The sequence below is a fragment of the Ascaphus truei genome, chromosome 2 (assembly GCF_040206685.1).
Source record: "Ascaphus truei isolate aAscTru1 chromosome 2, aAscTru1.hap1, whole genome shotgun sequence".
NCBI lineage: Eukaryota > Metazoa > Chordata > Amphibia > Anura > Ascaphidae > Ascaphus > Ascaphus truei.
In genome coordinates, this window is record NC_134484.1 from 366,995,268 (window position 1) to 367,022,479 (window position 27,212).

Consider the following 27,212-nt stretch of genomic DNA (forward strand, 5'->3'; position numbering starts at 1 on the left):
CTATACACAACCATTATTACAGGACTCATGGTGTGGCCTTCTGCCAGAACTCAGAGGACCTGCTAGTAGAAAAGGGGTGGGCAATTATTTTGGCTGGAGGGCCACTTGACAAGCTTTGCTGGCCACAGACTTAATGTAGAATCTACATTAAGTCTGTGGCCCGTGAAGCTTACCAAAGCTCCCTTCCCCATCAGTTTCTTCCCACCTGTATCTCCCCATACCTCGCTCTCTTACCCATCTCACTCTCTGCCCCCTTCTCTCCTTCACTCACTCTTCTCTCCCTCGCCTGCTCTCCTTCACGCTCGGCCCCTACCTGTGCTACACGTGGCAGATGAGTTAGCAGGAGACACCGTGGCGGAGTCAGCGGGAGGCAGCAGCGTGACTGAAGCCCATCCAGGCGGCGATAACAGAGGTTGGGCCCAAATTCCGGTCGCCCCAAATTCCGTGTCAGGACCGCCTTGGTGGACTCCAACTGCGCAGCTGTCTCCTCCACCATGCAGATAAGAAATAAAGGGCGCTAATGTGATATAACTACAATTGTGATATAAAGGTGTATTGGTTTTTACTTCAAAATGAATGTATATTGGGTGATGTTCTGCAGCTGAGGTGAAAGGGGTATCTAGCCCCCTAAAGAGAGATGTGTAAAAAAAAAAAAAAAAAACCTAGTGCATGAACTTAAAAACCAGCAGTGGTGATTATATTAACAAATGTGTTTTTAGAGGAATACCTGGCACATGAACCTAAACCAACAAAGGTGGTGGTTATATGAGCAAATTGGGAATTTAGGATACACCAAGATTCGAGGACAAAGCATTGAAACTTAAAAAAAACATACATTAACATTTATTAAAATAACCTGACCCTTGATTAAGCTTAAACAATAACTGTTAGTAACCATGAAAAATACAGCTGAAAGTCCAAAAATGGAAAAAATATTGATGTAGTAGTGTTCTGTAGGATACTATTGTCCAAGATATTATATATTATAGTTGAGCTACAATAAAATCGGCAGATGATATTTGTGTCAGTATTTGATGATTCTATAGGATGGACAATATTATCCTCATAGATTAGTTTTCTTTTGGAATTTTCACTTTTTGGTCCAAAAACTATATGCCAGTTAAAAAAAAAAAAAAAAAGGAGGAAAAATAACCTCTTTGAAAATGTTGAGTTTATATAGTGGTGTGATCCTTTATGAATTAGTATCAGTCTTCATTTTGGTATATGGCACCCTTTAGGTGATATATATGGGAAGATGTTTTAGACCTTGATGTGGGTTCTTCTATGCATGATACTTGATCACTGGGAGAGATAGGTGTTTAACATTAAATGCGGTTCTGCAGCTCCTAAAGTGGCTTATTTTTAAAGAGCAGTGTTAATGAGATATTTTTGTTGTTGCTGTTGCTATCGGCAGTTTGTTGTGCGGTAGTGTGGGTACCTTTCCAGAGTGTAGCTTCGCTGCGGGAACCCGCTGTATATACCACAGCTTCCCCTGATCCTATCTCTACCTGATACTCCAGCAGTGTCTCTCCGGATAACCTACTCCGATGCTACGAGCCACAATATTGTCACAGGGTTTGACCGGTGCACCACAGCAGCTCCTCAGGTCACCCACTCCTAGTTCTCCTATAGCACTATCTCAATCCAGCAATGTAAGTCAGAGCTCTGCCACAGGATCCTGCTGCCACACCGCAATGTCTCCCTCTAAACAGATCAAAACCACAGACTCGTGCAGCAGTTTGATGCTGCTGTTCCGGCTCACCCCCCCAGCAGATACAGCCGACAGGTTATCTCTTCGCAATGTCCGATTGGCGCCAATTCCAGGAATCACACAGGTGGATGCAGATAATTTCTACTAGTACTCGCAGGGCTCAGGTTCCTCACCCTACACACTTCAACAATTCTGTCTTCCTCAGGGGTATAATTTTCTGCTGTTGTCATCTCACATAGAAACTTACGGTATGGTCTGAGGAAAGGACTTGTCTGTCCTGAAACGGCACGTTTTTGCATATACCTGCTCTGATGCTTTAAATACAAAGAAAGTTAACTTACAGAAAGGCTCCTGTGTGCTCTTACATCATTCTACATGTCCACTTGGATCCAGCCTTGAGACACCGGGATCAGTGTTGAGTGAGCACCAGGGAGGGAAGTACTGTTATATATTTTTTCTATATATCAATGGTGTGCCACTCCTCCAACCCCTTTTCAATAGGGCCTTACCATCAGTTTTTAACATTGCGCTATTACTATGGTACCGGTATGTTGCCCAACCGTAATACGCCAGAAGTCGTACCAACGCCCAGGTACATCATGGGAAAAAAATATCGTTTTCTATGGGATGACCAGTCCGATTGCTCCAACTGTAGGTTGGCCTGATCAAACAGAAAGTGGAGCCCCCACCACTTCTGTTTATATCAGCCGGGGAGTGGTCATGTGATCACTCCTGGAGCAAAAAGGTTAATGAAGTAAAAACAATAATGCACACACAAAAAAATGGTGATCGGCGCCGACTGAAAACCAGTGCAACTCTTACAGCACAATTTCCAAAGTTTGGACTACGGCATTTGGACTTAAGTTTGAAAGCCATTAGTAGGTTACACTATGGCCGAGTCCATAGAAGGACAGGCCGTGCTGAGGCGTGGTGACGCTCTGCGCTGAGCCCCTGCATCCTCAATGAGGATGCCTTGAGAGGGGGCTCACGCGAGGGTCCGCAGGCGTGCTGACGAGATGGAGGTTTCAGCCGAGCGCTAAGCTGTTTTTCAGCGCGCTGTCGGCTGAAAACCTCCAATCACAGCACAGTAGTGTCGACGTCACGGCGCCATGACGTCGACGTCAGTGCGTCGCGGGCGATTGGCCCAGCGACGTCACTGCCCCGCCTCCAACCACCTTCCCCCAGCTCCGATCGCGCCCGCTGGCTCGCCTGTATGGGCATGAAATCGCCCAGATTTCAGAAGGCGAGCCTCAGCGTCAGCGCGGTTCGGATCGCCTCACCCCTCTATGGCCCGGGCCTATGAAATAACTTTAGAAATAGTATGTGAAGTGTTACCCTAACACTCACTACTACTATTCTGCAACCCAAATGAATGATAAAATGATTAACTGGTATTCGTGCTTTGAGTTTTTCCTGTACCGAAAGCAAAATGATTAGCAAGAGATTAAAAAAGTTAAATTGGTTTAAAAAAAAGTTTTAGTTTTGTAGAGTAGGCCTATAGTAGGGTCTTATCTCCAGCAAAACACGTCCAAACTGTACATCTGCGAAGGCACAGATAACATGGCCTGCATTTCAACATGCTTTCCAATAAAAAGCTTTAACAAGGATAAGAGTCTTATAAAACTCACTTTGCTCAGAGACAAAGGAAACGGATTTCGTGCACGATGAGACTAAATATTATATTAATAGTGTTGATCTGTCAGGTAGTATTGAAGTGGTCAGCCCAGATCTATTATTTTGACACTAAACTATGCAGGCAATTCTTATAATAAATATTCTAGAACTTGTCAAAAAAAAACATCTAGCCTTCATCATTTCGTTTTCAATGTCCATTTTTCAAAAGAGCTTCACCCAAATATCAGTGTTAATGCAGGACACTATTATGACCACAGTACGGTAGAGTATAATTCCCCCGTGAGCCAGGTAAATAAGGCTTTAAGCGGAAGCTGGCTAAATAGGGCACTTGTAAAGCCTTACTTATCCTGCAGCAGTTGAGCTGAACATACTAACAAAAAAGTGTCTCAAGCTAGGAGACAACAGAATGTTCCCTATAAAATCATCACTGCGGATTCATGTTGGTGTGTTTAATAAACTTGATATTTTGGTATGGCATTGAATCACACAAAATAACCACAATTTAAACACTTAAAATTACACCTTCCACTTAAATGACATCACATAATCACACACGTCTGCATGTCTCTCTCTACAAAGTGCCAATATAATCACAGACCATATATATATATATATATATATATATATATATATATATATATATATATATATATACACACACACACACACACACACACACACACACACACACACACACACAATGGCTAATAGTCCACAGATCCAGGTAAATATATCTGCTAAATATGGACGATCAAAATAGTTATTTAAAAAACAAAAAATGGTCCCACCAATGTGTTCTAGTCAGGGACTGAATGAAACAGTTGATCTGGTAATCTGCAGCATCTATAAATCAACCGATGTCAAGCAGAGTGGTAAGTGAAGGCGATATCATGCCGACGCGCATTTCGCTCACAAGGTTACCCTTATATGTCAGTCAATCCAAAACAGTTCTAATAATTTGGGTGGGGGGGGAGGAAATCATTGTTGGCTAAAGAGAGGGAGGTGGTTATGGAGCCGACTGCCAGGTAAATAGTCACTTCCAATAAGTAAAACATCACAGCCTTACAATAAGCATCATTTACTAGACTCCAACCATAAACCTTAGTTAAGGGCGCCACTTTTTACTGGCTCAGTATTCCGCGCTGTTTGATTTGTTAAAGGTGTGCTTAGAAAATACATCAATTGTAATCAACAGACTGCAAAATCCCAACTCTTTATGACAGAAAATGGAGGCCACCTTATGCACTAATAAAAACGTCAGGTGGGGTTAAACATTCTCAGTGCCAGAGTGGCCCACAAAGCATCCCTTTAAAATGTTTAATGAGTTTCAGTGGTACTGAAGGGGTTAAACAATTAAAACAAGAAAACCTTCTAAAAACATGTTAAAAGTCACTCAAAAATATATTACCTTTCTTTAACCTCACTGGTGACACTTAGAAGCACATTTTATTTAGGCTACCATAGTAACCTCTTGTTTTTATATAGGAAAGGCAAAAGCACCACTCATGAGGATGGTAGGGAACTGAAGAAATAACAATTTAGCAGGAAACCCACACCTATTATTGTTGACAACTTTCATGATTTGTACACAAGTTAAAATGTAGCCATTTCTTCTATGTTTCAATAATGCACTTAATGCCTGGATTGTCATCAAAGTAATCGGGTTATCTGATGGTAAAACAACTTCTGAGAGGCTGCTGCTCAGGTCCTGACATCCAGTTGCTGAGGGGTTTAATAAATGGCTTGACTACTCTTTTCACCCGGATGTCCACACTGAAAGAGTGTACAGTATTTACTTCTATCATGTCCGTGCTTCTTTAAGTGTGGATGCCATGTATTTTGGAGTGACACAAATCTTACCTCTTGGGTAGGAATGAAGGATAGCCTGACCTCTCACAGCAGTCTGGCAAGTTTCTGGCTCTGATCCCCTCCAGTCAATGCTCTCCTCTTCCTCTTTTCCTGGACCCAATAAAACAATTTAACCCTTGAAGACCCTCATCTCCTACGTGCTTGTTCCTCTCCCTTGAATCAACCGCGGATTAGCAACCCCGGCTGTATCCCCCGCTGCAATATAACGCCCGCTTCTTGCATTACCCTTTTGCTCCCGTCTCTCCCCGGTTCCTGCCTTTACTCCGGCTCGGGGTAGCAGTTCCTACTCGCGGCCTCACGGTCTCTCTGTGTCTGGGAGGGGCGGAGCTGCTCTTCTTCCGGACACAAAGGTTACTTTTGGTTTTGTTTCTAGCAGCTCCAGCGCTGAGGCCGCCCTGCCTTCTTCCAGAAGAAGGGGAGGCGACGGCTGCTGCTGGGTGGTGCGATTAGACCGGCAGCCTCTTCCTCCCATGGCACCAAACCGTAGACTGGGAAGCAAGACGCGATCAGCTGCTACACATCTGGTTGAGAATCATTGCCTCTGTGACGTCACTGACACGCACGCGTTCCATGCCTCTGTGTCCATTGTTTCCGTGAGAATCACGAGTTCCAAACTTCTGTAGCTTCTTATAACTTTATTAACAAAGCTATAGTTCCCCATTTTTTTTTTGCTTTGTTAATAAAGTTACAACGCAGAATTGTCTTCTCCTGCAAGGCTTTACAATTATTTATCTCTGCTTAGATCTCTCCTAGCATACCTTCTAACAGCAGGTACACTACAGAGGCTACTAGGAACATATTGTTATTGTTAACATTTTAGTGCTACAAAGTAGTACAAACCTTCATAAAATGTGCATTGTATGTGCAGATGTAGCACAACAAACTGTCTACGCAGCCACGGCTCAGGAGACCATGCCAGACGTGAGATCACTGCGGGGGGTCCGCAGCGATAATCCACCGGTGCCGGGGCAGCCACAGTCGCTGACACGCAGTTTGCCCCTACACAGGAAGGCTGCGCTTATAGTGCCGGCGACAGTGACGTCACGCTACGGTCGCTGAAAAAATCAAATTGACTTGACTTCCAGCGATCGCGACCAAGCCGTCGCGTCGCTTCTACTATAAGCGCATGTGACGGTGGCAATACATTTGTTTTGCTGCGACGTCGCGTCACCGTCACTATAAGCGCAGCCTACGGCTCGCTACATCTGTATGAAAGTTGTTATGTGACTTCATACATGTGATGCATAGTTGTTTGAAATTAATTTTGACACATCGTGTCATGTTGAACACCTGATTGATGCAATTTAATTTCAAACAATTATGTGTATGTTTTCTTTATTTATTACTAGTGCTAGTAAAATAAAATAGTGCCATATACTTAATATTTATACTGTGAAGAAAATACCGTTTGTTAACCTATGTAATGAAACATCCGTGCTGTGTCAAATACATTTGTTGTTGATACATAGCAAATTTCGGCGCTAACAATATAAGCATACGTTTTAGGGTTTATGTCAAGTTCAATTTGGTGGGTGGTTTTGACGCACTCTTTTTTGGCACAGAGATACAATTTTTTACCATTAACATCAGTTCGTCAAATCCATTCAATTTCTGTGCACCAGATTATTTGATAGACAGAACTTTGAAACAGTCTGCTCAAACTGATTAAAAATGGGGTTCAGGGTGCTACCTCAGGATTAAGTTTACACAGAAACTAAATACATAATACAGGTAGTAATGCACACACCTCTATGTGGGCGTATATGCACTCCACACTAACCACTGTAATTGTGTTATGAGGTCCCTGCATTAAGGTGGTTTGGGAGATCATTACCTCCATCACCAGAGGACTTCTCAGTACCCTATATTTTTAGATGCAAGATGTATATGCCTTAAATGGTTCTGCAAATGGACTTTATATGCACTCTATGAGTAATTCCGTTTGAGGCTCTGGTCCCAAGTATATATGCAATATACATCCGTGCACTGCAACTTTATACTAGAGCACATACCACTCTGTGTTCCTGTACTTAGGAGAGAAAGTCACTTAGATCTCTCTTATAACCACTTCTCAACATTCTGATTAACCTCAATGGTCTATACCTGTGACTTTGCATTTTATCTTTATCGTTCTAGTTGATAAACTACCAATGGTGGAATCTATGTCGGGACTACCCTTCTCCCATCCTAAATCTCTTCCTAACTCTCCTCCTGCCTTCAACACTTTTTCCGCTGTCACAGAGGAGGATGCATCGTTGCTCCTTTTCTCCCTCTAACACTTGTCCTCTTGACCTAATTTCCTCCCATCGCCTCCCTACGCTCAGACACATTTTTAACTCCTTCCTCTACTCTGGTATTTTTCCCTTCTCCTTCAAACATGCAACAGTCATACCATTACTCAAAAGCAACAAGCTTGACCCTACCTGTCTTTCTAACTATCGTCCTGTCTCCCTCCTGCCTTTTGCCTCTAAACTCCTTGGACGTCTTATTTTCTCTCACTTGCTCCATTTTGTAACCACTTACTCTCTCCTAGACCCTCTACAATCTGGCTTCTGCACTGCTCACTCGACTGAAACGGCCCTCACTAAAATAACTAAGGACCTCCATGCTGCCAAAGCCAAAGGTCACTACACTCTGCACATATTACTCGACTTCTCTGCAGCATTTGATACTGTGGACCAATAAGAAAAAATGGGGAATAACCCCCAAATAAACCTGAGGCTACTACCAGGGCTGTAAATATATCAGTCCAAAGAACAGGGAGGAAGACACCACTTCTTCATGAAATGTTGCTATAAAAGTTTAAAGAAACTTCATCCGTCTTTGGACTAAATCAGGGTGGGGGGCTGGGAAGCATAAAACACCGGTAGAAGTACAGAAAGGCACGTCCAAGGAAATGCCCAAAGGTAAGTCAATGTATCCGGTAACCGTTGGTCTCACCTGCACCCTGTGTCCTGCGGTATAGAAAATCAGCTGGTCAGTACTCACAAGAACTCATGTGGTCTTCCTGCAGTGCTGATAGGTAAACAGCGCGGTTCCAAGCTGCTCGTGGTGTTGGCGTGCTCCAGCCGGATGTGACGACAGGGGGAAGAAAAAACAAGTGACGCGGCGGTCACAGCTCCTCCAAAACAGCCAAACGCATTGAAAAAGTACAAAACTTTATTAAATCAAAAAGTGAACATCAGCAAAAGAACACTCTGAAAGTAGAACACTACTTTTTCAATGCATTTGGCTGTTTTGGATGAGCTGTGACCGCCGCGTCACTTGTTTTTTCTTCCCCCTGATACTGTGGACCACCCTCTTCTTCACATTCTCCATACGCTTGGTATCCATAACAAAGCTCTATCCTGGATCTCCTCTTGCCTCTCTCATCGTACTTTCAGTGTCTTTTGCTAATACCTTCTCTTCTATCGATCTTTGAATGGGGGTACCCCAGGGCTCTGTCCTGGAACCTCTTCTCTTTCACACTCTCTCTAGGTGACCTAATCACATCTCTTGGGTTCAAATATCACTTCTATGCTGATGAGATTCAAATGTACTTTTCAACCCCTGACCTTACACCTGCTTTACAGACCAAAGTTTCTGAATGTCTCTCCGCTATATCATCCTGTATGGCTCTCCGCCAACTGAAACGTAACATGTCAAAAATGGAGCTCCTCATATTTCCTCCCACACCTGGCCCTACTACCTCCTTGTACATTACTGTTGGAAGCACTATCATACACCCAGTAGCACAAGTACGCTGCCTAGCGGTCACACTCAACTCCTCTCTCACATTCTCCTCTCACATTCAAAAGGTAGCTAAAACTTGGAGTTTTTTCCTCTGCATTATTACAAAGATACGTCCTTTCCTCTGTTGCTTGACTGCAATAACTCTAACACAGGCCCTCATTCTCTTTTGTCTCGACTACTGTAACCTGATGTCTGACCTTCCTGCCTCTCGCCTGTCTCCCCTACAATCTATCCTAAACAGTGCTGCCAGAATCACTTTACTCTTTCCAAAATCTGTCTCAGCATCTCCCCTGCTGAAATCCCTCTCCTGGCTTCCTATCAAATCCTGTATCACACTCAATTCTCCTCCTCACTTTTAAAGCTTTACACTCTTCTGCCCCTCCTTACACCTCAGCTAGGGTGACCAGATTTTGAAAATGAAAAACCGGGACACATTAAAAAAAAATGTATTAAACAAATTACATCACGTGATGCCCCCATTGCCATGACAACGAGACACTGACATGTTGCCATGACAGTGTGGCATCACGTGATGCCCCTGCAGTGGTTGTGTGTATAGAGGCGGGGCCTTTGCTTGGGCCCTTCAACTCTCACAGCCAGGTCATTATTGGCCAGGAATGCCCAGTTTAGAGGGGATAATTACTACTTCAAAATGTATTTATTTCCAATTCTTAACATAACACAAAAAAATGTAATACCAATAACTAAGAACCACAGCCAATGATTATCTAAACCGTCAAATAAAATGTTTAAGGCCCTTGTTCAAGCATGTTTGCGGTACTTACCAGATAAATCAGTGGCTGCCATCCAGGACTGTATCCGCTTCTCCGAGCGTCTGTAAGCAATCCAGCGTTCCTGGTGTGTGGCTGAAGAGGTGAGGGACTCCCTCCTCTCAAACGGAAAAGAAGAGCAAAAAATAGAGTTAGAACATTAACATCTAAATTTAGAATAGGTTGAACTTGATGGACGTACGTCTTTTTTCAACCTCATCTACTATGTAACATACCCATCATACAGGTATGAGAGATGAGAAAGAGAGAAGAGGAGACAAAGAGAGAGAAGAGGAGACAAAGAAAGAGAAGAGGAGACAAAGAGAAGAGGAGAGAAAGAGAGAAGAGGAAAGAAGGAGAGAAAGAAGAGGGAGGGAGAGGGAAGGGAGAAAGGGAGAGGAGGAGAAGGAGAGGAAGAGGAGAGGAGAGAGGAGGAGAGGGAGAAAGGGAAGGGCGAGGGGGAGAAAGGGAAGGGAGAGGGAGCAGGGAGAAAAACCGGGACATTGCCGGGACGGACCGGCAGCCGGGACAGCACAGAAAAAAACGGTACTGTCCCGGCAAAACCGGGACGCCTGGTCACCCTAACCTCAGCCCTAATTTATCGCTATACACCATCCCGACTCTTGCGTTCTGCTCAAGGATGTCTTCTCTCTACCCCTTTTGTGTCTAAAGCCTTCTTCCGCCTTAAACCCTTCTCACTGATTGCCCCACACCTTTGGAATGCCCTTCCCCTAACTATCCGACTAGCACCCTCTCTATTCATCTTTAAGACACATCTTAAAACACACCTCCTCATGAAGCATATGAGTAGCTCTGTGGCCGATACTTTACATCTCATTAATCGACCTTGGTCCCTTGCAGGCGCACTTACCAGAACACCTTCCTACTGTCTCTGTACGTTCTTCCTACTTGCCAATTATATTTTTAAGCTCTAAGTATTATTTGTTATTTATATGATTATGTCATGTGCATTATTGCTGTGGAGCACTATGTACTTTAATGGCGCTATATAAATAAAGATATGCATACAATGTTTAATTCGCTATAATTGTTTTTCAGTAAATCAATATATATGTGTGTGTGTATCCATTTTTCAGTCACTATGAGTGTTTTTTTGGTGGTCTCTGTCTAGAGGATTGTATCCTTAAGCTAAATTCTGTCCCATTGTGTTATTGTAACAATCGTGCTCGCCACAACCAGGGCCGGACCGCGGGGCTGAGGTGGGGATGTGTAAACACCGACCTTAGACCACGAAGCTGGGTCCGGGTTGCATAGTCCGTAGTCATGTGTAGCCACGGTCAGGATAGGAGAAGGCAATTGTCAGGGTCCCCTAGACATCCAGCTCCTAGCCATAGTTCCTTTTCTTGTCCACCGGATGTGCTGCTGCTTTCTGTTTGCTCTGGGGTTTGTCCGTCTGTCTGTCTCCTCTTGTTCCTGTTCTCTGTCCTTATAGTTCCTGCTTCCTGTTTGGGCCGTTGCCTTTGCTTTGTGTCAGACTCCATGCCTATGCTTCTGCCGCAGCTTGTTCCTGTACCAGTCCTGTTCTGTATTGGAGTCCTGTTCATATTAAAGACCCTTGCTATTTAACTAGATTGCCCCAGTCTGTTTCCTGCTAGCAAGTCCCAGACCTGTTCCTGCTCCCCTGCCCAGTTCCTGCTCCCCTGTCCTGCTCCTGCCTTCCTGTTGCTGAACCTCTGCGTGTTGCCCACGACGATCCTGCTTGCTGCCTACCACCGACCCCTGCTTGCCCACGACGATCCTGCTTGCTGTCTGCCACCGACCCCTGCTTGCCCACGACAATCCTGCCTGCTGCCTGCCACCGACCTCAGCCCATGACCCCAACAATTTTTGCCTGATCTCGCTGTTCCGGCCACCGAGGTCCTACCCACTCCTGGAGTCTCCCTCGTGACAGCAACGTAGTCCATAGGCAAGCCGGGGTCAGGGCAGGAGGCACAGGATCAAAGGTCGAGGTAACAAGCAAAATTTGGCAACAGGAAAAACTTCAGCGAAGACGCTTCAGCGTAGGTGCTGCAGCGCGATGGGGTAAAGACAGCAGTCACAGGAGCACGAAGCTTCAGCACAGGAACAATCGCCACTTGTAGGAGGCAGGAACCAGAAGCTACAGTGCTGGGAATCCAGCGCTTCAGCACGGGAAAGCAGGAAAAGTTCAGTTATGACATTTCAGCGTAGCAAGGCTTCTGGAAGGAGGGAACAGGAACAGAGAAGGACGAAGGCCACGGGAACCAGGGGTTCAGACATGCCACAGAAAACACCGGGGAAACAGCGTAGCCACTTCAGCGTGACGAAGGCGAAGTCTGCCAGGAACAAGGTAAGCAGCGCCGGGGCTACTGTGCAAGAAGGCCTTGGGAATCAGGGGACTAGGTGCATGAGTCTAAGGCACAAGGGGGCCAAACAGAGAAGTCTGTGGCAAGCACAGATACTTGCAGCAAGAATTGCAAAGTGTATGTCCAGCAATGAGGGTTTAAAAAAGAGCAGGGTTTAAATAGGAGAGATGCATGACTGGGATTGAGAGGTGGAGCGGAGGTGCGGCCTCTGTGGAGACTGAGATTGACTGCAAGGCACAGGAGACAAGTGAGTGTACTTGCTTGCAGCTGGGGAGGGTTTGTCTGGAAACTCTACAGCTCTGCAAGGACGAGTTCCAGCCAAACCCAGGAGCGGATTCCTTACAGTTATATCTTTCTTTGTGGAGGACTATGGATTACTCTTAAGGCTTTGGTCCCACTGCGTCCGGCGGCGCGCGCGGCCGCGGTCCACCAGCTGCTTGCCTCCGGTCTGGATGTCCCCGCTGGCTCCTTCCGGCGTGGCTGACTGCGTGCTGTGACGCGCCAGCCAGAGCTACAAGGAGCTTGTGGTTTCGGCGAGTGCCACGTCACGTGACACGCAAGGCAGCCAATCCGATTCCCCCCCCTGCTCCGATCCCCCCGTTCCGATTTCCCTCCTCTGCTCCGATCCCCCTTCTTCTCCGATCACCCCCCCTGCTCCGATTTCCCCCCTCTGCTCCGATCCCCCTTCTGATTCCCCACCTGCTCCGATCCCCCCGTGCTCTGATTCACCCCCCCCGTGTGTATTTGTGTGCCTCCGAGTGCATGAGTGCCTCTGAGTGTGGGCTGAGGGGCCGTCCCATCGAGGGGCTGTCCCGCCCCCTCACATCATGGCCGCACCCCCCCCACCCATTTTGGCCACGCCCCCCCGCACCGGAAAAAAATCAATGCAGACCGCAGATCGCGGTGCAGTGAATTGCACACGCCGCCGGCAAAAAAAGCAGCCGTGCGGGCGCGTGCAGCGGGGCCTTAGCCTTAGGTGTGCACCTTGTGAAAAAATTGCTTTTCCATTTCTCTCTACCTGTATTATGTACCAGAATATTTGACAAAAACCATTTTTTGACACTTAAGGCACACATTCAGACAACAAAGTCAGTAGATAGGTGCACAGAAGTGCAATTAAGTTTGAGATTTTTGTGTTCAGTTCTGGGTACCCCCTGCTTCCCGAGATACTTAACTTCAAAGGGGGTGCTGGTATCTCAGCATAGTTGAAAGCTCCTGTGTCATGCGGGCCAATAAGCAATTGAGAGATATGGTGTGTAGCAGAGCACAGCAACAGGAAAGCTGATCCAGGGCTCCACGGATTTTTAGCAAAAGAATATTCATAATACTCAACGTTTCTTAATACTTACTGTATTATGTACCAGAATATTTGACAAAAACCATTTTTTGACACTTAAGGCACACATTCAGACAACAAAGTCAGTAGATAGGTGCACAGAAGTGCAATTAAGTTTGAGATTTTTGTGTTCAGTTCTGGGTACCCCCTGCTTCCCGAGATACTTAACTTCAAAGGGGGTGCTGGTATCTCAGCATAGTTGAAAGCTCCTGTGTCATGCGGGCCAATAAGCAATTGAGAGATATGGTGTGTAGCAGAGCACAGCAACAGGAAAGCTGATCCAGGGCTCCACGGATTTTTAGCAAAAGAATATTCATAATACTCAACGTTTCGGCCTCAATTAGGCCTCTGTGAAGTGACTGGTAACATTACCAGTCACTTGACAAAGGCCTAATTGAGGCCGAAACGTTGTGTATTATGAATAAATTCTTTTGCTAATGTAGCCAGGTCCCCTCTGGCTCCCCAGACATTCGGTTCTCTCTCTCTTACCTGTGACAGCGTGAGGGCAGTTGCAGGGGTGATCGCGTCACCAGGGGCTCCCGGCGACATCAGTTACAGGGCGCCGCCATCTTGTGTGCGTTCGCACATGCGGGGAAGCTCGCGCATGCGCAGTATAGCCCCAAATGCGATACGGCAGCCATTACAGGGAGTGAGAAGAGGCGCTCCATAGTCAGGGACATCCCCCAGTTCGCACACATGCGCAGTTAGCAGCGGCGGCGGCCATTACACAGCGCGCACGCGGCCCCAATGTTAAAGAGAGCCACCAAGGACTACAATTCCCAGCAGCCTCTGGGGACTGCACTTTCACCCTGGTCACAGGCAGCCAGACAGCCAATAAGGCTGACAGATTCTCATGCTGCAAAATTGCAACAATGTTGTGTGAAGACAGGAATTGTCAGTTAGGAGCTGGGACACAGAGAGGGGGTGTGTGTTTGTGCAGGGAGGAAAGTAGCCTCATGCACTAGGCCAGAAGTCTCCCCTTAGGCCCCAGCTAGGCCCTACTCACCTCAGCTTGTGGTTACTACAGTGACTCCCCTTAGACTAGGGACAGGGTCCTGTAGAACCTAGACAAGTGAGGGTCCAGCCAGGAAACGTAACTATCCTGGCAATTGCTGTGAAGGTGAACTGCGTGAAGGTATAAAATCCTCTGCGTTAGCAAGGATAAGAGACATTATAAAGGTGGATCACTCCATGCGGGAGCCACCCACCGTTGAGGCGGAGGCATCTTGGATCATCTCCTGGAGCAAGGGATTCCAAGTAAAGGTCATCTGTGCACCCGGTAGCAGGAGCACCGGGCAGGTATTATCCAAGTCACCAAGTGCACCACTTATACACTTCATCTTAGTGGGCGGCACTGTCCCACACGTGGGTGGGGTTGTGGGACTCTTGGGACTTTGGGTACAAGGACTTTGGGAATACTGTGTGGGGTTAAGGCCCTGCGAGGTGTGTGGATAGTTGTGTTTAGTAGTGTTACAGGGTGACACTGAAGTTATGTACTGTTGATGTCATATTGTTGATGCATGTGTATTGTGTTTTATCTGCCCATATAGTAAACCTGTGTTATATATACCTTGGTGTATGTGGTTCATATATGTGGGTCCTGTGTAGGGGGCATTCTACACTCCTAGAATCCTGCACAGGTGGAGGCGCTGTAATTAGAAGAAACGTTCCAGAGGATTCACCCCAGGCTCTCACTAGCGGAGGCTCAGGCCTCCTGTGAGCCTGACAGGTATAGCGCACCACACCTGGTAACATATAGGTTCCCCTTCACATACACTCTATATGCGATTGGGTGTGGGAATACCCGTTACACTAAAAATCTGTGGAGCCCTGGATCATCTTTCCTGTTGATGTATACTTGGATTGCTGCAGATAGGCCATCCTTGAACCAGGAGCTCCGGCATTGTGCGCAAGTATCACATTTCTTGCATTTATTTGCACTGTTTTGGTGTGCTACATAACCACATACCTTTGCGTGTAGCAGAGCACACCACATCTCTGGATCTTCTCATAGTTCAGATTTCACGCCGTGGATATTATTGGATGGTCATAGAAGCTAGTATGAGGGAAAAAGGGGGAAAGTTTGCGCCAAAAAAGAAAGAATTATCCTACTGTTCAATTTGTGGTTCCAGTCCTTTCCACAGAGTGATCTCGCTGCCTGAGTCTTTCAGAGGTTATTCACCAACCTCTGTATGGATTTGAATAGAAAAAAGGGGTTGAATGTCCTCGGGCGCGTCACTCTGCTTGCGGCTCCACGGCGTGTATTATATGCAAGGCAAAAGATAGAGAGAAGGGCCACAGTGAAAAAAGACAGCTTAAAATTTTGCACACTTTTTCATCAGGGTGGAGGGAAGGGGGGGGGGTGGTTGCGAGGGGTGAGAAATAAAGACAAGGGATGGCTATTGTTAATTCAAACTTGTTGACTGGGGACACACTCACATTAAAACTCTCAAAACTTGAATTGGTATTTCCTTCTCTTTTTGTAGTTGGTGTCCTCAACAGATGTCTTCTCTTCTATGTGTAGGTAGATGGGTTGAGGCCGAGGAGATGCCTTCTAAAATCTTCCTTAGTAAAAAATAAAGGGAAAAAATAGTGCAATACAATTTATTAACGAATAAAAACTTGAGATTTAAAACTTACAAGCGACCGATCAATTCGAGCATAGGAAGGAGATGCCGCCAGGTTCCACAATTGATCCCTTTCTGGGCAGTGATGTCCTGTATCGGCTGGTTCCCACTTGGCAGATGTATGCTGTCTGTGGCTTGGGTTGCAGGTAGCCGTAGTGCGGATGTCCAGAGCCCGTGCACAGGCTATGTCCTCCCCCTCCGGCTGCCTATCTTCCCCGTGCAGACAATTCCAGGCTTCCCTGCTCCGTTGTGCATGCGCATGCGCAGACGGCGAGATGCTGGGCCAGGGAAATCAGACCTCCTCACTATGGTGGCTTGTAGAGACCAAAAAACGTCAGACGCGTTTCGCCAATGCTTCCTCAGTGACGTCAGCAGCTTCGGGGTAGCAGTAGTCTTTTATACCTTGTGGAGTCTCTGATCTTAACCTTTGCATTGCTGGTTTTGCTCTGACTGATTATCATTCCTTTTTCAGCCAAAAATACACTATTACATCAATATACAATTAAAGTGTTACACATTTACATAAATTTAAAAACAGGTGGCATATTTAGAAAACCTTTATTAGTCATATGTCTCCTGTAAGTTTAAAAAGCAAGTCTAAGAATAGAGATCAAATGCGTATTTAAGATAGAAGGATAGTTAGAACCTATTAAAGGTTTAAACTTACAGGAGACATATGACTAATAAAGGTTTTCTAAATATGCCACCTGTTTTTAAATTTATGTAAATGTGTAACACTTTAATTGTATATTGATGTAATAGTGTATTTTTGGCTGAAAAAGGAATGATAATCAGTCAGAGCAAAACCAGCAATGCAAAGGTTAAGATCAGAGACTCCACAAGGTATAAAAGACTACTGCTACCCCGAAGCTGCTGACGTCACTGAGGAAGCATTGGCGAAACGCGTCTGACGTTTTTTGGTCTCTACAAGCCACCATAGTGAGGAGGTCTGATTTCCCTGGCCCAGCATCTCGCCGTCTGCGCATGCACAACGGAGCAGAGAAGCCTGGAATTGTCTGCACGGGGAAGATAGGCAGCCGGAGGGGGAGGACATAGCCTGTGCACGGGCTCTGGACATCCGCACTACGGCTACCTGCAACCCAAGCCACAGACAGCATACATCTGCCAAGTGGGAACCAGCCGATACAGGACATCACTGCCCAGAAAGGGATCAATTGTGGAACCTGGCGGCATCTCCTTCCTATGCTCGAATTGATCGGTCGCTTGTAAGTTTTAAATCTCAAGTTTTTATTCGTTAATAAATTGTATTGCACTATTTTTTCCCTTTATTTTTTACTAAGGAAGATTTTAGAAGGCATCTCCTCGGCCTCAACCCATCTACCTACACATAGAAGAGAAGACATCTGTTGAGGACACCAACTACAAAAAGAGAAGGAAATACCAATTCAAGTTTTGAGAGTTTTAATGTGAGTGTGTCCCCAGTCAACAAGTTTGAATTAACAATAGCCATCCCTTGTCTTTATTTCTCACCCCTCGCAACCACCCCCCCCCTTCCCTCCACCCTGATGAAAAAGTGTGCAAAATTTTAAGCTGTCTTTTTTCACTGTGGCCCTTCTCTCTATCTTTTGCCTTGCATATAATACACGCCGTGGAGCCGCAAGCAGAGTGACGCGCCCGAGGACATTCAACCCCTTTTTTCTATAGAAGCTAGTATGCAACAAATCCCAGACAGGGAAGAACCGGTGCACATCGTCAGTCATGGGATAAGTAATCAAAAGGATTTATTCATATTAAAAACATGGACAGAAAAAGTACTGATGCAGTCACTCTAACGCGTTTCACACGCAGGGTGCTTTAAGTTAGAGTGACTGCATCAGTACTTTTTCTGTCCATGTTTTTAATATGAATAAATCCTTTTGATTACTTATCCCACGACTGACGCTGTGCACCGGTTCTTTCCTGTCTGGGAGTTGTTGCATACTGGTTCCTATTTACCAGGGAGCACGCAGAGTAGAGGATTTGCATGCTGTTTGAGAATACAGGCTACAGGCTTCCGTACTATGTATCACTATCTACCCGGCAAGAGGTGATATCAGACTGACCGGAGAGAGAGGCGGGGAGTCCCGTCAGGATTCCCTACAGGCGGAGACGCTGAGTTCCTGAGACCGCTGCCAAACGGAATGACAAGCGGGAGGGGTGCTGAGACCCTGCACTCGACATCATCAGTGCCTTAAGTGATGGGCCAGTCGAGGTTTACATCCGGATAAGAGACACGGAGCGGTTCACTAATAGGTCCACATGATTTAAACATCGTGATTCTCTCCACTAATCAGCCTGTCACCAAGCCGTGAGTAACTGACTCTCACTGAGAGTAAAAACTTTTAAAACACACAGCAGAACTGTTTCTCTGTTCTAAGACTGGTGAAATACTTTTGAGCACCGGATTTTGGAGTGATCTTGCTCTGATATTATCCTGGTCATAGAAGCTGGCAGGTAATGGGCCATCGCACCCTGTTATATATCCTGTTAACAGGATAAATCGCTTTATATACTGCCTCATATGATTGGGTGTTTATTGGTGTGTCTTTATTTATGGTTGTCAAGTGCACACCACTAGGCACATATCCCTCTTAGCCCATATTAGTAATTACTATACATACTGGACATCTTCTTAACATCTGGACATTTATATATTTTACCAACAAGTTGTTTATAGAGCCACATGTGATTTGTTGAGCACCACTTTTCACGTTATATATCAATAAGAAACTAAACCTGATGATGTCACGACTTTCTTATCAGGATGTATGGAATCCTCTGAGGTAACATGGAAATCCACAAAAGACAGGAGGCAAAATATGTAAAAACTGAAAGGGTTTATTGTGCCACTAAAGGAAATAAAACTGGGAAAACTAAATGGAGTCTGAAAAGTGTGCAGACCTAATGCAAAAGTCTATGGTAGTTAAGGCAACAAACAAGGACGGGGGCCAATTGTGCAAATGGAAAAAACAGGATAAACCAAGGTTAGCTGCAAGAATTGCAGTGCTATATGCAAAGATCAATAGGAGGAGACAAATAATAAACGGGACAAATAGTACAAAAGGAATACAAGACAACAAACAAGAAGACACCTAAAGGTGCCTGAAAAAAAAAATCGGAAAGATGCAGCGCTTGGGAAACAAAGAATAACTTGATTCCTGACCTGTAAACAGAAAGTTGACAAGCAAAGAACTAACAGACTGGGTGGAGGTTTTACACACAAACTAAGATAGCAGCTGAAAAAAATAAAATATTGAGTGCGCGTGGTCCCAAAGATTCTTGTATGTCCCAAAAAGTGTGAATTAAAGTCTCTCTGCAGCTCCTCACTCTCCTGTGATCAGTGGGGCAAACAACCGAATATATGTTAGGCCTCTTAAACCTAGGATCAGGTAACACGTTAATGGGATCAAAAATGCTGAATCCAATTTGGAAAAAGGAAAAAAGATTCATAGTCTATCCCAACATTTTTTGACCTATCATCAAGGTCAACCTAATGGTCTTAAATTTAGAGGTGTAGAAGTGGTTCCAAGAGATCCAGTAAGGGGGGGATCGGGATACTAAATTGTTAAAGAGAGAACAATATTGGATATACACGTTAAGGAGTAAGTCACCGGGTAGACTCAATGAATTGATTGAGTTGGCCCCATTTTTAAAGTAACAACTTTAAAATAACTCCCTTGAGAAGTGTATAAAATGCCAATAGAAATAGTAATTTTCATTATCTATATCTGAATTCATTTATTCTTTTGTTATTGTCTTATTATTTTGTATTGGTTTATGTCAATATGTGTGTCTATATGTTTAATTGTAATTTATGATTATTTGTTAATTATGGAGAATTGTGTAGGAATTAGTTAGGGTATCATATGATTTTTGATATATATAACATTTACACTGTTTAAAATAGAGTTAGGATACAACTGAGGTGTATTAAACATTAATTGTGATTTATAATATGAATTAGTTATGGTATCATATTTATTTAATTCTTATATGAAATAGAGTTAGGACATAACATTAATATCATTCAGTATTATCATTTAGTAACATTTAGTAATATGATCATTATATGGTTATTACAAAGATGCGTGGTTAGATAGTTAATATTTATCTTTGTAATTGTGTATAGATAATGATTTGATTATTGTATAGATTATGCTTTAGTAATGGTGTAATTCTATGTATGTATATTGTATGTGTCATGTCACATTGTTGTTGTGGTTATTCGTTTTAACACTGATTGAATAGGTATGGTAGCCTATAATGTTATAATGCTATTAAGGGAATGAACGAATCCGATTGGTGTGTTTTGTTCAGATTTCTTGTATTTTAACTGGATGTCCATGTTGTCAATCATACCTCCTGACGAAGCGTCGTATGACGCGAAACGCGTAGAGGTGATGTCACACGCAGCAGAGAAGCAGCATCATTACGTTCCTCCGGGCAGCTGTGTTTGGAACTTCCCTGCGGTGTTTGTAGCGTGAGGTGCAGGGGTGGATTTTTGATATTTGAGCTAGATGAACTTTGCCACCAGAACATCGAGCCTTTTTGGGATCTGGCCAAAGTTGTAGCATACACGTTCTCATCTACCCCTCTTTCAAGCTCCCCCAGTGAAGTTTGGATTCATTGTGATCAGATTTTATGTAAGTGTTATTTCATGCATATTATAAATATTAATTATTTTTAAATTTATACTAATAGTGTGTTTTCTCTTCTCTGTTGCACCCAGCTATATGTGTACATATAAAAGATAGCAGCTGACCTAGGGTGACCAGATGTCCCAGTTTATCCAGGACAGTCCCGATTTTTAGGGCTCTGTCCATCTGGCGAACGCTAACTGTGCACACGTGAAGAGCGCTTGCCGACCACGCATTCACGGTCGGCACTTGCCGGCTGCTCTTGCGCATGCACGATCGGCACTTGCCGACTGCGCATGTGCAATTGACATTTGCCGGCTGCTTGTGCACATGTGCGACCAGCAAGCTACGATGGCGCAGACGCATGAGCGACCGGTAAGTGCCATTTGTGCATGTGCCATTTGTGCATGTGCAGCCGGCAAATGCCTGTCGCGCATGTGCGGTCGGCAAGAGCTATTATTATACGTTATTATGCCATGCTTTTTTCTTCTCTTTCTTCTTGAAGCTCATACTGGAGATTATCTGGAGAAGTGCACTGAGTGAGAGAGAGGCAGAGGCAAGTGTCAATCTCCACATTGAAATTTATCCTGATCATCTAATATATTCATTTGTATTACACCGTTTGTTTGTGTTCTGTTTTCTCTTTCCACTCTATATACACCGAGGAAAAGAGAATCAGAAGTCTACGCGCTGGAGGACTCTGCCATTCTCATTTGTATAGTAATACCAGAATGTTCAGTCTGTTACCACAATATTATGGCTACCTATATCTGCCAGGGCACCTATGGTGACCAGGTGATAGGATTTCCTCCAGCCGGCCCACATGCGTTTTGTAAGGTATGAAGTCTTCATCTTCTTATATTCTCCTCATCTTTTTAAGGGTCCTAGTAAATTAGCTGCCGCGTGTCGTCACTCAAATGACCATCTTCTCCTGCACTAATTTTTATTCGAATTTTTTTTATACTCCCCTACAATCTATATAACAAGTCATATAAATAAAAAGACTATATATTTAGAATATTAAAATTAATAAATTGCATGTATCTCATGTTGCCAAAACAAGATTAAAGAGAAATATACAGTAACATGCACCACAAGAAAGCAAAACCATGCATGCACATTACAAATGGAATATTTATCAAAACAAACCCTAAACGTGTATAATGTATATCCCTGGTACTTCTACTATAAACTACAGTATTTAAAATGCTTCTAAAAACATCACACTATTTCCTGGATCAGTCTCTGCTTCTTCCTCCACTAAATTATTCAACTTTCTTTTCATTGCACTGCAAATCACAACATTGCCCTCTCCTTCAAGGTTCTACAATTCTCTGCCCCGGCTTGTATATCAGCTGTCATTTTAATAGCTCTATCATCTTGCTCCCTGCTAAAAGTCTGCTTTCTGCCGAACGCTGTTACCTTTCTATCAGCTATCCTATTTAATAATAATAATAGCATGTTCTTGTATAGCGCTGCTAATTATATGTAGCGCTTTACAGAGACATTTTGCAGGCACAGGTCCCTGCCCCGTGGAGCTTACAATCTATATTTTTGGTGCCTGAGGCACAGGGAGATAAAGTGACTTGTCAAAGATCTCAAGGAGTCAACACTGGGAATTGATCCAAGCCAGTCAGTGTCTTTACTCACTGAGCCACTCCTTCTCCCCATATATGGTGTGATGCTGCTTTTCAGTTTTGGAGTTCAACTCCAATGAAAGGAATGGGACTAAAATGTACTCCAGCATGGGTAAGTAACTTCACAGCATATACAGAATATTGTATATACACTTGCAAAAATGCCACTTCATTACTGTGACTTATTTTTTTACTATATATATATATATAGAAAAAAACAGTCAACCCTAGCAAGAGCAGACACAAGACAGCACTCAAAGGTAAGTGAAAAAACCTGTATTCAGTGGTAAAAACAGCACAAACATGACCAACGTTTCGGTCCTCGTGGGACCTTCCTCAGGGTGGAGCTTGAGACAACTGGCCAAAGAATCCCTTATATACCCCTAAACCCACACCCAATTAACTCAACCAGACTAACTGATTGGCCGATCAGCCTCAAGGCCTCCGCTGTTGCGCACCTGACGTCATCAGATCAGCTGTATGCTCGAGAACAACAAGAAATGCGCACGCAGTTCAAGCTGACAGCCAGTCAAAGCGGAGGGAAACAACGTCCTCCGTTGCTATGGTACCGCGCTACTGGTCGCCATGCCGCCGTGGTACACAGAAAGACATTCTACAGCGCGAGTCAATGCGCATGCGCGGCCACGTCACCATCAGTAAAAGCAGCACGGCATCTCTCGTAGCTAGGAGACGCAATGTATTCCCGCACGTCATGGCCATTCGAGCAGCAAAGACAGCCTCTGGCTGCACATCAGGGTAGATTACAGACATCACTGCTGCGATCCAGACGGAGCAGCGGAAGAGGCCTCCATGGGCAATCTATGATATCAGACAGTGGGGGACAAACGTGAATGAAGGGTAGGGGAAATAAAAGCAAAAGTTTCTCATAGTAGCGGGTTTAACCAGTTAATCCAGTAATGTGTAAATAAGCTAAACAAGGTGGTTGCTCTTTGCCATATTGGCATCCCTGTGTCTTCATCTTCCCCTTCTTTTCCCTCCCTTTGCCCCCCTTCCTACCCTGCATTTGGTTGTGTATGTTTCTTTTTTCCTCTGTCTCCATGTATTTTTACATATGCCATTGATAATTAGGCATTATTGCCCTTGCACTTTTTACTGCCATTTCCTGTGGTTACAGTATGTATTGGGTAGCTTGTTTACAAATTACTGGATTAACTATTTAAACCCTCTACTATGAGAAACTTTTGCTTTTATTTCCCCTACCCTTCATTCACATTTGTCCCCCACTGTCTGATATCATAGATTGCCCATGGAGGCCTCTCCCGCTGCTCCGTCTGGATCGCAGCAGTGATGTCTGTAATGGATCTACCCTGATGTGCAGCCAGAGGCTGTCTTTGCTGCTCGAATGGCCATGACGTGGAATCTCTTTTTGTGTACCACGGCGGCATGGCGACCAGTAGCGTGGTACCATAGCAATGGAGGACGCTGTTTCCCTCCGCTTTGACTGGCTGTCGGCTTGAACTGCGTGCGCATCACTTGTTGTTATCGAGCATACAGCTGATCTGATGACGTCAGGTGCGCGACAGCGGAGGCATTGGGGCTGATCATGGGACTCCCTTCACGGCGAATCAGTTAGTCTGGTTGAGTTAAATGCGTGTGGGTTTAGGGGTATATAAGGGATTCTTTGGCCAGTTGTCTCAAGCACCTACCTGAGGAAGGTCCCACAAGGACCGAAACGTTGGTCATGTTTGTGCTGTTTTTACCACTGAATACAGGTTTTTTCACTTACCTTTGAGTGCTGTCTTGTGTCTGCTCTTGCTAGGGTTGACTGCTTTTTTCTATTTTTCTTTATAGGACATGCACCGCAACTGTTTTTGTCTTTGGACGCGGATAATCAGGAAGCCTCCTGGAACCGAATAGGGATGGGTAGAGATCAAGGGACTCTGGTCCACTTTCTCAGAATGTTCAGCCATAGTCACCAACGGAGGCACTCGTCTTAGAGGTCTGTATCGATCAATGGCTCTTCGCAACTGAAGGGCAGGGGCTGGTTGAGCAATCCCTCCTCCTACTTTCTTCATCGGCATCCGGTGGAAAGGCAAACCACTCCCCCTGGTTGAAACTAGGGGGATGTCTCGTAGACTTGTAGGCTGACCCAGCACAGGTGCAGAGTGAGTCATAGTCCATGAGGGCGCGGCTCCAGCTTTCGCGCCAAACTCCCCAGCAGGGTGGGGTTTTCTCGTTGCCGCCAATCCTGCCCAACAATTAGCAAACTGCAAAGTTGCTAGACTTTCTGCAGCTGGCCCACGCGGTGGCCCGGGAACGCGGGAACCGCCATCTTGGTTTTGGTTCGTATTGTCTTTCTTCATATTTGAGGTAGCGTCTGGCTGTTTGTTTATTGGTGTATAACAAAGTCCATTTCGTTCCTCCCATCTTGCAAGACTGTCGTCCTCACTAGTCTCGAGGGTACTTTCCCGAGAACATAGGCAGGATAAACACGGCGCAGCCACGGCTTTCACGCCATTCCATAACAAGCTCACAAAAGTCTCTTCTGTAGCTAGTTCTTCTTCCTCAGTCCGGCATCCTGGACCTTCTGCTCTTTGCAGATCCTCCATTCTGACGGTTGTTTCTCGATCACTGTATACTGGATTATTGTACATGGAGCTCCGCTCTGCGGGGCAGCTACCACATCAGTACAATAAACATGCCTTGTGCACCACCTCGTGTACCTAACGTAGATCTGACTCGTGTTTGCACTACCTCAGGCTAGGCTCACTCTCTCTGTGTCTGCTGTAGCTCCTTCCTCCCAGTCTGTGCTCCCTTTGGTAAGTGATCTGGAATGGGCTAGAGTACTCTATTTCTTCCATGCAGTACTTGGGCGTCTACCTACTGTTGGCTAGCCTAGTGCAGACCCTCTCCAGAATTCCTGACCTCGTTAACAGGCTATCCCTTCAGGCATCCTACCCCTAGCGCTACCTCAAGGTGACTCGGACAGCTATAGCCCCTCTCCAGACCCACTAACTCCTCTCAGGTTCCCAGGTCGTCCCTGCGGTTCCATCCCAACACAGCACAAAGTGGCAGCATACACTTTCCCTGTTTCCTAGTGTGCCTAGCAAAAGCCTGTCCTGCTGACAGGTCGATCTCAGCAGCGCCTCCAATTGTAACGGGTTTCCCCCCCCCCAATCTCACATTGGCTCGGGTGGTCTAACCAGTCCCCATTACGTGTTCGTGTTTGGTGGTGCACCTGTAGGCAACAGGACTCCTGAGTCTCCCGCTTGATGGTATTAGGGGATGTCATCAGGACAGGTAGCTGAGGTAGTGGGTGCGAGTTCAACTTACATCATGTGCAGCGCCTCCACCTCATCAGGATCTGTGCTTCCGCAGGGAGATGGTCCTGGTGAGGAACTCCTTCTTGGTGGTGACTGCCACTGTTGAGTAATCTCACACTCACACAGTGGGGTTTTCATTAACAAGGTCATCTTTATTGTAGATTGGGATGTAGCAGTCTGCCCCATGCAGCTGCCGGCTCTAGCCGCACATCTCTCCGTGCTGTCCCTTTGCCAGGTACGCCCTCCCATATTGAAGTGGGATTCCCCCTTCTTCTAGGGAGACCCTCTCTGTGCCAGGTCCCTGGACACAGAGTGGCTTAGACAGGCTTGATTGGTCAACCTGTACCGCTAGTTACTGCACTAGGGTCACAAAGTGTTCCTACAATCCCTTATGCAGGAGAATACAATTTACCAGCAACTTCACGTAACTGCTGGAACGACTCTAACTAACTGACAGTGTTGTGCCTTATATACTTCAGGAGGCAGGCGCATCCCTGATGTCACTATCCAGGGACTCAGAGCATACAGCCACTCCCCTCCATACATAGGGCACCTCACCAGGGTGTGAGGGAAAACCTCCATAACTACTGCTGGCATACCTGTACTTACCAGGACTTACTGCCAACAGAGAGGAAAGTAGTATACCATTATTATGCATGGCTATATATATATATATGCAAATATAACTGTATGCTCATCTGCATGTCTTAGGCAGGTCTGCAACCCCGCCTTTCCCCGTTATCACCCAGCATACAGCACTTCCACTGCAGCAAGGGATTCTGGGAAATGACATGCAAATGAGCACACAGTGTCACTTTTTGCCTCAAAAACCATTTTTAACATGGTTCCCTATAGGCTTAAGCTTGCTGCATGGTCACAGCTTTGAGCACAGCCAGGGTTAAGGTGCATACCCAGAAAACCACCCACAGACAGCTGATTCGACCTTGATGGGTCTCATCAGTGTGGGGTTGATTTTAACTGGGTATGCAAAGAGGCTATGGGATAGGCTATACCATAATACTGAGTTAAGTTATGGTGAGTAAAAAAAGTGAAAGCAAATATGCAAATATAACTGTATGCTCATCTGCATGTCTTAGGCAGGTCTGCAACCCCTGCAACTTTTTTTACTCACCATAACTTAACTCAGTATTATGGTATATATATATATCATAGTCAATTGTTATCAACATTTTGACCATTGTCCACAGTTATTTACAGAAAAGATGTTATACAGAATTTTCTGACATTTACAAAACTCAATGGAGATGTATCAAAGTTAAAAAAAAGTGCAAATAAAAGTATTGCTACATTTTCTGCTCACATTTGCATCAAATGTATTAAGTAGAAATAGCCGTGTTAGTCCAGTTGCGATAGTGAAGAGTAAATGAGTACTTCAGTATTAGGTGATACCTTTTTTATTTGGACTAAGGCCGCGTCCATGTTTAGTGCTTGCGGGCGGAGGCGCGCTTGCGCTTGGCACTGAGCCCCTACAGCCGCAATGAGAGCGGCTTTAGTAGGGGCTCGCCTACGCTTCCGCGCGCTTGCGGAAGCGTAGGTCTTAGGGAAATGTTAAATTTCTCCGCTTGCAGGTGCGCAGGGACGGTCACGTGAGCGGTTTGCCCAATGAGG

At 45.1% G+C, this 27,212-nt stretch overlaps 1 protein-coding gene across 3 annotated transcripts in view; it reads right to left on the reverse strand.

Moving 5' to 3' along the window:
• The window catches only part of AZI2 (5-azacytidine induced 2), a 129,532-nt gene that overhangs the window by 48,651 nt on the left and 53,669 nt on the right, over positions 1 to 27,212 (reverse strand). Inside the window, exon 4 of one of the 3 annotated variants that reach the window (XM_075586999.1) lies at positions 9,733 to 9,838. In XM_075586999.1, the coding sequence (XP_075443114.1) occupies positions 9,733 to 9,754 (22 nt within the window). In that variant the 5' untranslated portion in view covers positions 9,755 to 9,838. Of the gene's footprint in view, positions 1 to 5,206; positions 5,757 to 9,732; positions 9,839 to 27,212 lie in introns of those variants that run through there. The other 2 variants (XM_075587001.1, XM_075587000.1) reach the window with 2 other exon arrangements.